An 11,761-nucleotide genomic window follows, 5' to 3' on the forward strand; every position below is an offset into this window, starting at 1 on the left:
GGACCGCCCCTGAGCCCAGTTAGGGTCAGACATCCTGGACCGCCCCTGAGCCCAGTTAGGGCCAGACATCCTGGACCGCCCCTGAGCCCAGTTAGGGCCAGACATCCTGGACCGCCCCTGAGCCCAGTTAGGGTCAGACATCCTGGGACAGCCCTCTTTGGCCATTACGAATAAAACCCAACTTTGAGAAATTATCAGCAGACCTCAATTACAAGATGGCTAAAGGTTGCTGAGTCTTTTAATCTTTTAACCATACCACGTGGTTAAACTCTTAGACTATCGATACCGACAGAATAAGAACAAGTCTTTGATATTAATTACTAGTCTGCAGCTAGGAATTCGGTATCATTGAACTTATTACCTTAATTAATTAATTAATTAAATTAACTTGAAGTTAATTAGAGTTACATGATTATTCAGTTTAATCGCATAGTAACTAATTACAGAGAATCTTTGGTAAAAACTATCAGTCTTCAGTTAATGATAGTAAACACACGATAGTACACACACACACACACACACACACACACACACACACACACACACACACACACACACACACACACACACACACACACACACACACACACACACAAACACACACACACACACCAATATCACTTTGCACTCAGAGTGCAGAGAAAAGACAGAGAAAGAGATTGAGAGAGAGGGATGGAGAGAGCCAGAAATAAAGGAGATGAGAGGGAGGGGAGAGGAGAGGAGAGGGAGGAGAGAGGAGAGGAGGAGAGAGGAGGAGAGAGGAGAGGAGAGAGGAGAGGAGGAGAGAGGAGAGGAGAGGAGGAGAGAAGAGGAAAGAGGGAGGAGAGAGGAGAGGAGGAGAGAGGAGAGGAGAGGAGAGAGAGGAGAGAGGGAGGAGAGAGGAGAGGAGAGGGATGGCAGGAAGCTTGTCCCCAGTGATGCACTACCCTCTGTAGTGCCTTGTGATCGGAGGATGAGCATTTGTCGTACCAGGCAGTGATGCAACCAGGCAGGATGCTCTCGATGGTGCAGCTGTAGAACCTTTTGAGGATCTGAGGACCCATGCCAAATCTTTTCAGTCTCCTGAAGGGGAATATAGGTTCTGTAGTGGCCTCTTCAGAACTGTCTTTGGTGTGTTTGGACCATGTTAGTTTGTTTCCTGTAGTCAACAATCATCTCCTTTGTCTTGATCAAGATGAGGGAGAGTGTCACGTTCTGACCTTGGCTCTTTAGTTATGTCTTTGTTTTAGTATGGTCAGGGCGTGAGTTGGGTGGGTTTGTTCCGTTTTCTATGTTGTGTTTTGCGTTTGGCCTGGCATGGTTCTCAATCAGAGGCAGGTGTCGTTAGTTGTCTCTGATTGAGAATCATACTTAGGTAGCCTTTTCCCACCTGTGTTTTGTGGGTGTTTATTTTCTGTGTCTGTGTCTGTTCCACACGGAACTGTTTCGGTTTGGTTATTTCACGTGTGGTTTATTGTTCTGTTTCAGTGTTCGATTGTTTTAATAAAATGAACACGTATGAACACGTACCACGCTGCGCATTGGTCCTCCAATCGACTACGAGGAGCAGGAGGACAGCAGTTACATTGGTCCTCCGATCCTACGAGGAGGAGGAAGACAGCCGTTACATTGGTCCTCCGATCCTACGAGGAGGAGGAAGACAGCCCTTACATTGGTCCTCCGATCCTACGAGGAGCAGGAGGACAGCCCATACATTGGTCCTCCGATCCTACGAGGAGGAGGAAGACAGCCGTTACATTGGTCCGCCGATCCTACGAGGAGCAGGAGGACAGCCCTTACATTGGTCCTCCGATCCTACGAGGAGGAGGAAGACAGCCGTTACATTGGTCCTCTGATCGACCATGAGGAGGAGGAAGATAGCCATTATATTGGTCCTCCGATCCTACGAGGAGGAGGAAGACAGCCCTTACATTGGTCCTCCGATCGACTACGAGGAGGAGAAAGACAGCCCTTACATTGGTCCCCCGATCCTACGAGGAGGAGGAAGACAGCCGTTACATTGGTCTTCCGATCCTACGAGGAGGAGGAAGACAGCCGTTACATTGGTCCTCCGATCCTACGAGGAGGAGGAAGACAGCCGTTACATTGGTCCTCCGATCGACTACAAGGAGGAGGAAGACAGCCGTTACATTGGTCCTCCGATCGACTACGAGGAGGAGGAGGACAGCCGTTACATTGGTCCTCCGATCCTACGAGGAGGAGGAAGACAGCCGTTACATTGGTCCTCCGGTCGACTACGAGGAGGAGGAGGACAGCCGTTACATTGGTTCTCCGATCCTACGAGGAGGAGGACAGCCGTTACATTGGTTCTCCGCTCCTACGAGGAGGAGGACAGCCGTTACATTGGTCCTCCGATCCTATGGGGAGGAGGACAGCCGTTACATTGGTCCTCCGATCCTATGGGGAGGAGGACAGCCGGTACATTGGTCCTCCGATCGACTATGAGGAGGAGGAAGACAGCCCTTACATTGGTCCTCCGATCAACTACGAGGAGGAGGAGGACAGCCGTTACATTGGTCCTCCGATCCTACGAGGAGGAGGACAGCCGTTACAGAGAGGTTGTTGTCCTGGCACCACACGGCCAAATCTCTGACCCATGCCAAATCTTTTCAGCCTCCTGAGGGGGGAATATGTTTTGTCGTGCCCTCTTCACGGCTGTTGTGGGAGCTAATATATATATATATAGGATATATGTATATGCGAGCGTTATTAGGCGTGGACAACTGAGGAACTTAGACTAAAAGATAATGGTGGCAGATGGACTGAGGGGAGTAACTTCATTTGCATGTGGGATGAACTCCTGTGCTGTATGTGTATAGATACAGAGCCAGGGCTCAGGGAAACTGGTTGTTCCTCGGAACAACACAGCTTCTGATACTTTGTACTGAAGTATTACATTGAATTCATAAGTTCTTGTAAGATATTATTTAGTTATTAGTTTTTTAGTTATATTAGTTATATAATATTCCTGAGACAATATTCCACGGCACATATTCCAGAGACATGCAGTAGAGAGACATACAGTAGAGACATACAGTAGAGAGACATACAGTAGAGACATACAGTAGAGAGACATACAGTAGAGACATACAGTAGAGAGACATAAAGTAGAGAGACATACAGTAGAGACATACAGTAGAGAGACATACAGTAGAGACATACAGTAGAGAGACATACAGTAGAGAGACATACAGTAGAGAGAGATACAATAGAGACATACAGTAGAGAGACATAAAGTAGAGAGACATACAGTAGAGACATACAGTAGAGAGACATACAGTAGAGAGACAAACAGTAGAGAGAGATACAATAGAGAGACATGCAGTAGAGAGACATACAGTAGAGACATGCAGTAGAGAGACATACAGTAGAGACATACAGTAGAGAGACATAAAGTAGAGAGACATACAGTAGAGAGACATACAGTAGAGACATGCAGTAGTGAGACATACAGTAGAGACATACAGTAAAGACATACAGTAGAGACATACAGTAGAGAGACATAAAGTAGAGAGACATACAGAAGAGACACACAGTAGAGAGACATACAGTAGAGACAAACAGTAGAGAGACATACAGTAGAGACATACAGTAGAGGCATACAGTAGAGACATACAGTAGAGATACATACAGTAGAGACATACAGTAGAGACATACAGTAGAGAGACATACAGTAGAGACATACAGTAGAGACATACAGTAGAGAGACATACAGTAGAGACATACAGTATAGACATACAGTAGAGAGACATACAGTAGAGACATACAGTAGAGACATACAATAGAGACATACAGTAGAGAGACATACAGTAGAGAGACATACAGTCGATAGACATACAGTAGAGAGACACAGTAGATAGACATACAGTAGAGAGACACAGTAGAGACATACAGTAGAGAGACATACAGTAGAGAGACATACAGTAGAGACAAACAGTAGAGAGACATACAGTAGAGACAAACAGTAGAGAGACACTGTAGAGAGAGACTTTAGAGAGACACTGTAGAGAGACACTTTAGAGAGACATACAGTAGAGACATACAGTAGAGACACACAGTAGAGACACACAGTAGAGAGACATTGTAGAGAGATATACAATAGAGACATACAGTAGAGACACACAGTAGAGACTTACAGTAGAAAGACATACAGTAGAGAGACATACAGTAGAGACATACATTAGAGAGACATACAGTAGAGACATACAGTAGAGACACACAGTAGCGACATACAGTAGAGAGACATACAGTAGAGAGATACAGTAGAGACATACAGTAGAGAGACATACAGTAGAGAGATACAGTAGAGACATACATTAGAGAGACATACAGTAGAGAGACATACAGTAGAAAGACATACAGTAGAGAGACATACAGTAGAGAGATACAGTAGAGACATACAGTAGAGAGATACAGTAGAGACATACATTAGAGAGACATACAGTAGAGAGACATACATTAGAGAGACATACAGTAGTTGACCTTCACATTGTATTTAAAGTATCATCTATATAAAATATAATTGGTTAATTGGTTTGACTTGATCATGTACACTTGGAGCTATGGATACTAACTGAATGATCAGATAGAAATAGATATTATTGTGTAGATCCAATATGACTGTCAGATGGATTGGAATAGTGTAGAAGATTGTGTATGCTCTATTCATTGTATTTCTACCTTCAACATGCAGTACCAGATTACAGCCCTGCCGTTATTTGAAGGCAGCCAATCCAATAGTTTCTTAGATCTGTATTCAAATTGTTTAGAAAAAGTTGTACTTTTTGGGGGGCGGGGGGGCGGACCTGCATTCAATTCGTTTTTAGTCACCTTTAAAGTAACTATTTGTTGCGCCGGAAAAAAAACAACAAGTTGATTTTCTACATTTTTAAAATAATAGTTCTCCCAGTGTCTATGGTAGGGCGTGTTCTCTGAACCACAGAGGACATCTGGTGATGTGCTGTTGATAAGGAGGTGTAAAAGACAAAATGGCGAATGGAAGAAGACGAAAACGAAGCAAAAAGAATCTCATCATTATCAGAGGTTTGCCCGGAGTTGGAAAGAAGTTCTATGCAAGGTAGGCTACTCCATCCTTTCATCCCCCCAAATAAATACGTCAGGCAGACGTTTTACGTGACCCCCAACCGACTGTGTGGAGGGTTTTTTCTTTCTTCTTCGTTTAATTTGTGTTGTTTGTAACTTATTTTGTACATAATGTTGACGCTTCCGTTTCTTATGACCGAAAATAACGTCTTGACATCAGAGACCGGATTCACAAAACGTTACTTACGAAAACACTTAAGAAGTTTCTTAAGGGGGGGGGAACAAATAGGACGTTTATAAGAGTTGGTAAATGCAATTCCTCAAAATGTTATTAGGAATTCGTAGTTTTGTGTGGAACTTCGTAAATATATTATGTGACATTAGTGACCAATAAATACGCCTGTGTAACAGGAACGATTGGATTTGGTTATTTCGTTATTTCTCACACATTATAGCCACCAGACTAGCTATATCATAATCATAAATGGATAACCAAGAAAGGAGATTGAAGTGAGGGTATTGGAAATAGCAGCCAGGAAAAGATTGCTGTTTGGGGAGACTTGCTAACCAGTGATGCCAATTTAGACATTTTGTTGCTAGATCTAGCAACTTTTCAGACTACCCTTGCTAACAGCACCTAGCCACAAATTTAGCTACTTTTAAAAATGTATTTGGAACTTTTAGCAACTTTTGAAAAGTGACTCGAATACTAAAATGCACGTATTTTCCCTCTAAATGACACAACAACGAGTTTCTCTGTCACACACTCAGTCACAACACGCAGTGGCCTGGTTGCCATAGTGCCGTGTGAGTGACGTCGGCAGTAGTTCGGGTTCGACGAGACAAACCCAATGAATATAGTAGTTGGTCACGAATGTTTTGATCTTGAACAGAACTTACAACATCAATCAACATGTATCAATCAAAATTGTACAGAAACGAGTGGGAGTCTGTACCTGAACAAATGTCAAATCATATTTATTTTTTTTCCCGAGATGGCCAGTTCAATTTGAGTAAACGTTATTGTGTATTCTACGTAATGACCCAGCTTTACGTTATCACGCAATGACATCACAACGTCATTTAGCAACAAATCAACCTGTCTCTAACCCAGAAAATTAGTTGGCAACACTGTTGTTAACTGCTGGGTCACTACAGAGACCAAAAAGAAAGGATGGGCTAGAGTGGCCGAGTCTGTCTCTGCCGTCAGGGGCTATGGCAAGGGACAATGACACTGTAAAAATGAAGTGGTCCAAGTTCTTTGCAACTTGACAAGATAGCGCTAGCTATTTAACATTTCTAGGATATTTATTTTATCTGTTATTTTACCAGGTCAGGTGACTGAGAACACATTCACAATTGTAAACTGGGGATTATTAGGTGACTGTGATGGTTTGAGTGCCAGATTGGGAATTTAGCCAGGACACCAGGGTTAACACCCCTACTCTTACGATAAGTGCCATGGGATCTTTAATGACCTCAGAGAGACAGGACACTCATTTAACATCCCATCCGAAAGACGGCACCCTACACAGGGCAGTGTCCCCAATCACTGCCCTGGGATATTTTTTTTAGACCAGAGGAAAGAGTGCCTCCTACTGGCCCTCCAACACCACTTCCAGCAGCATCTGGTCTCCCATCCAGGGACTGACCAGGACCAACCCTGCTTAGCTTCAGAAGCAAGCCAGCAGTGGTATGCAGGGTGGTATACTGAGTGGTATGCTGCTGGCTATATATTGTAATATATAGTTAATTACAAGCTAGCTAGTGTAACCAATATGCAACGGCTAGCTAGTTAGCGGTGGTGCGCGCTAATAGCATTTCAATCGGTGATGTCACTCGCTCTGAGACCTTGAAGTAGTGGTTCCCCTTGCTCCGCAAGGGCCGCGGCTTTTGTGGAGCGATGCTTCGAGGGTGTCAGTTGTCGATGTGTGCAGAGGGTCCCTGGTTCGAGGCGAGGAGAGGGACGGAAGCTATACTGTTACACTAGATAATGCGTGTTTCTTCTTAATTGTTTTCTTAGAAAGAAACTGAGGAAAAACCTAAAGAAAATTTCCAATAACTTTATTGAGGAATAGCAACTTTGCTTAACTTTCTTCATAAGTCTAGTTAAGGAGAAAAATGGCAGTTAAAAAGGACATTTCTTAAAGAAAGTTTTGTGAATCCAGCCCCAGGACATCTCCTTTCACGACTCTGACTGCTCCCTTGGAAACAGGCCCAGATCCCCGTGATTTGCGTGAAGAGGGGCCGGAGAGCGGGCTGCCTTCTGAGAATTTGTAGGCGATCGAATAAACCCCCACTTCCTTCCATTCTGCCAACAAACGTGCAATCTTTGGAGAATAAAATCAACGAGTTACGGGGAAGATTAAACTACCAACGGGACTTTAAAATCTGTAATATCTTATGCTTCACGGAGTCGTGGCTGAACGACGACACTATCAACATACTGGTTGTTTATACACTGTACCGGCAGGATAGAACAGTGGTGTCTGTTAAGACAAGGAACTATGTATTTTTCTAAAAAACAGCTGGTGCACGATATCTAAGGAAGTCTCGAGCTATTGCTCGCCTGAGGTAGAGTATATCATGATAAGCTGTAGACCACACTACCTACCTCATCTGTATTCTTTGTAGCTGTTTATATACCAGCACAGTCAGAGGCTGGCACTAAGACAGCATTGAATGAGCTGTATTCTGCCATAAGCAAACAAGAATGCTCACCCAGAGGCGGCGCTCCTAGTAGCTGGGGAATTTAATGCAGGGTAACTTAAATCCGTTTTACCAAATTTCTATCAGCATGTGAAATCTGCAACCAGAGGGAAAAGATCTCTGGACCACCACACAGAGAAGCATACAAAGCTCCCACTTGCCCTCAAATTGGCAAATCTGACCATAATTCTACCCTGCTGATTCCTGCTTACAAGCAAAAATTAAGGCAGGAAGCACCAGTGACTAGATCAATAAAAACGTGTTCAGATGAAGCTAAGCTACAGGACTGTTTTGCAGCACAGACTGGAATATGTTCTGGGATTCCTCCGATGGCATTGAGGAGTACACCACATCAGTCATTGGCTTCATCAATAAGTGCATCGATGACATCGTCCCCACAGTGACCGTACGTACATACCCCTACCAGAAGCCATGGATTACAGGCAACATCCACATCAAGCTAAAGGCTAGAGCTGCCACTTTCAAGGTGCGGGACTCTAACCCGGAAGCTTATTAGAAATCATGCTATGCCCTCCAACGAACCATCAAACAGGCAAAGTGTCAATACAGGACTAAGATTGAATCGTACTACACCGGCTCCGACGCCCATCGGATGTGGCAGGGCTCGCAAACCATTACAGACTACAAAGGGAAGCACAGCCGCAAGCTGCCCAGTGACACGAGCCCACCAGACGAGCTGAACTACTTCTATGCTCGCTTCGAGTCCAATAACACTGAAACATGCATGAGAGCACCAGCTGTAAAGGACGATTGTGTGATCGCGCTCTCCGCAGCCGATGTGATTAATACCTTTAGACAGGTCAACATTCACAAGGCCGCAGGGCCAGATGGATTACCAGGACATGTACTGCGAGCATGTGCTGACCAACTGGCAAGTGTCTTCACTGACATTTTCAACCTCTCCCTGTCCGAGTCTGTAATACCAACATGTTTTAAGCAGACCACCATAGTGCCTGTGCCCAAGAACACTAAGGTAACCTGCCTAAATGACTACCGACCCGTAGCACTCACGTCTGTAGCCATGAAGTGCTTTGAAAGGCTGGTCATGTCAGCCCAGTACATCACTGGGGCCAAACTTCCAGCCATCCAGGACCTCTATACCAGGCGGTGTCAGAGGAAGGCCCTAAAAATGGTCAAACACTCCAGCCACCCTTGTCATAGACTGTTCTCTCTGCTACCACACGGCAAGCGGTACCGGAGCTCCAAGTCTAGGTCCAAGAGGCTTCTAAACAGCTTCTACCCCCCCCCAAAGCCATAAGACTCCTGAACGCCTAATCAAATGGCTACCCAGACTATTTGCATTGACACTGTGGGAGATAATGTTACTAAAAGAGACATATATATATATATATATATATATATATATATATATATATATATATATATATATATATATATATATATATATATATATATATAATACTATAGAGCAAAAACATGTGTACATCAGACCACAAGAGGAGAAGGCGACACTTAAATGCATCTGCTATTCTGGAAAGGGTAACATATCAAAGAGTAGATGGAGTGGAACAACCATAAGGCCATAAGTAGGAGAAGCTGGACACACCAATGTTGGAGGGACATACAGTCTACCAGTCCTAATAAGGGCAACATACCAAAGAGCACACCAAGCTAAAACATAAATACGAAGGCCAAAGAGATAGGCCCATAGGATAGCTGGGCATATATTATTTTTTTAGGACGTGAAGGGGTCTTGCCACCATTATAAACTAACTGAAAGCAGATATGGGCGTTATTGGCCGTGAACAAACAGGAAGCTTAGACTAAAAGATAATGGTGGCAGATGGACTGAGGGGAGTAACTTCATTTGCATGTGGGATGGACTCATATGTTGTATGTGTATAGATACAGAGCCAGTGCTCAGGGAAACGGCACGGCTTCTGATAAGTTTGTATTAAAAGCCTTTATGGAAGTGTTATATTTGTAAGACGATTTTCCACCCTCTCTCCACACCACTGCCACTCTCTGTTGTCATCTATGCAGTCACTTTTAATAACTCTACCTACATGTACATTACTGCTGCTCTTTAATTACTTGTTACTTATATCTCTTATTCTTCATGTTTTTTTATTTATTTTTTAAACTGCATTGTTGTTTAGGGGCTCGTAAGTAAGCATTTCACTGAGGTCTACTACACCTGTTGTATTCAGCATTTCACTGTGAGGTCTACTACACCTGTTGTATTCAGCATTTCACTGTAAGGTCTACTACACCTGTTGTATTCAGCATTTCACTGTAAGGTCTACTACACCTGTTGTATTCAGCATTTCACTGTGAGGTCTACTACATCTGTTGTATTCAGCATTTCACTGTGAGGTCTACTACACCTGTTGTATTCAGCATTTCACTGTAAGGTCTACTACACCTGTTGTATTCAGCATTTCACTGTAAGGTCTACTACACCTGTTGTATTCAGCATTTCACTGTAAGGTCTACTACACCTGTTGTATTCAGCATTTCACTGTAAGGTCTACTACACCTGTTGTATTCAGAATTTCACTGTGAGGTCTACTACACCTGTTGTATTCAGCATTTCACTGTGAGGTCTACTACACCTGTTGTATTCAGCATTTCACTGTGAGGTCTACTACACCTGTTGTATTCAGCATTTCACTGTGAGGTCTACTACACCTGTTGTATTCAGCATTTCACTGTGAGGTCTACTACACCTGTTGTATTCAGCATTTCACTGTAAGGTCTACTACACCTGTTGTATTCAGCATTTCACTGTGAGGTCTACTACACCTGTTGTATTCAGCATTTCACTGTGAGGTCTACTACACCTGTTGTATTCAGCATTTCACTGTGAGGTCTACTACACCTGTTGTATTCAGCATTTCACTGTGAGGTCTACTACACCTGTTGTATTCAGCATTTCACTGTGAGGTCTACTACACCTGTTGTATTCAGCATTTCACTGTGAGGTCTACTACACCTGTTGTATTCAGCATTTCACTGTGAGGTCTACTACACCTGTTGTATTCAGCATTTCACTGTGAGGTCTACTACACCTGTTGTATTCAGCATTTCACTGTAAGGTCTACTACACCTGTTGTATTCAGCATTTCACTGTGAGGTCTACTACACCTGTTGTATTCAGCATTTCACTGTAAGGTCTACTACACCTGTTGTATTCAGCATTTCACTGTAAGGTCTACTACACCTGTTGTATTCAGCATTTCACTGTAAGGTCTACTACACCTGTTGTATTCAGCATTTCACTGTGAGGTCTACTACACCTGTTGTATTCAGCATTTCACTGTAAGGTCTACTACACCTGTTGTATTCAGCATTTCACTGTGAGGTCTACTACACCTGTTGTATTCAGCATTTCACTGTAAGGTCTACTACACCTGTTGTATTCAGCATTTCACTGTAAGGTCTACTACACCTGTTGTATTCAGCATTTCACTGTAAGGTCTACTACACCTGTTGTATTCAGCATTTCACTGTAAGGTCTACTACACCTGTTGTATTCAGCATTTCACTGTGAGGTCTACTACACCTGTTGTATTCAGCATTTCACTGTGAGGTCTACTACACCTGTTGTATTCAGCATTTCACTGTGAGGTCTACTACACCTGTTGTATTCAGCATTTCACTGTGAGGTCTACTACACCTGTTGTATTCAGCATTTCACTGTGAGGTCTACTACACCTGTTGTATTCAGCATTTCACTGTGAGGTCTACTACACCTGTTGTATTCAGCATTTCACTGTGAGGTCTACTACACCTGTTGTATTCAGCATTTCACTGTAAGGTCTACTACACCTGTTGTATTCAGCATTTCACTGTGAGGTCTACTACACCTGTTGTATTCAGCATTTCACTGTGAGGTCTACTACACCTGTTGTATTCAGCATTTCACTGTGAGGTCTACTACACCTGTTGTATTCAGCATTTCACTGTGAGGTCTACTACACCTGTTGTATTCAGCATTTCACTGTGAGGTCTACTACACCTGTTG

At 43.4% G+C, this 11,761-nt stretch overlaps 1 protein-coding gene across 1 annotated transcript in view; it reads left to right on the forward strand.

Annotated features, from left to right (window-relative positions):
• Nucleotides 1–4,729: 4,729 nt before the first annotated feature.
• Nucleotides 4,730–11,761, forward strand: part of LOC110533264 (NEDD4-binding protein 2-like 1) — a 27,580-nt gene continuing 20,548 nt past the window's right edge. The window contains exon 1 of the mRNA XM_036989528.1: nucleotides 4,730–5,077. Within this exon, the coding sequence (XP_036845423.1) occupies nucleotides 4,989–5,077 (89 nt within the window). The 5' untranslated portion in view covers nucleotides 4,730–4,988. The remainder of the gene's footprint in view (nucleotides 5,078–11,761) is intronic.

Source organism: Oncorhynchus mykiss, chromosome 10 (assembly GCF_013265735.2).
Source record: "Oncorhynchus mykiss isolate Arlee chromosome 10, USDA_OmykA_1.1, whole genome shotgun sequence".
NCBI classification, from domain to species: domain Eukaryota; kingdom Metazoa; phylum Chordata; class Actinopteri; order Salmoniformes; family Salmonidae; genus Oncorhynchus; species Oncorhynchus mykiss.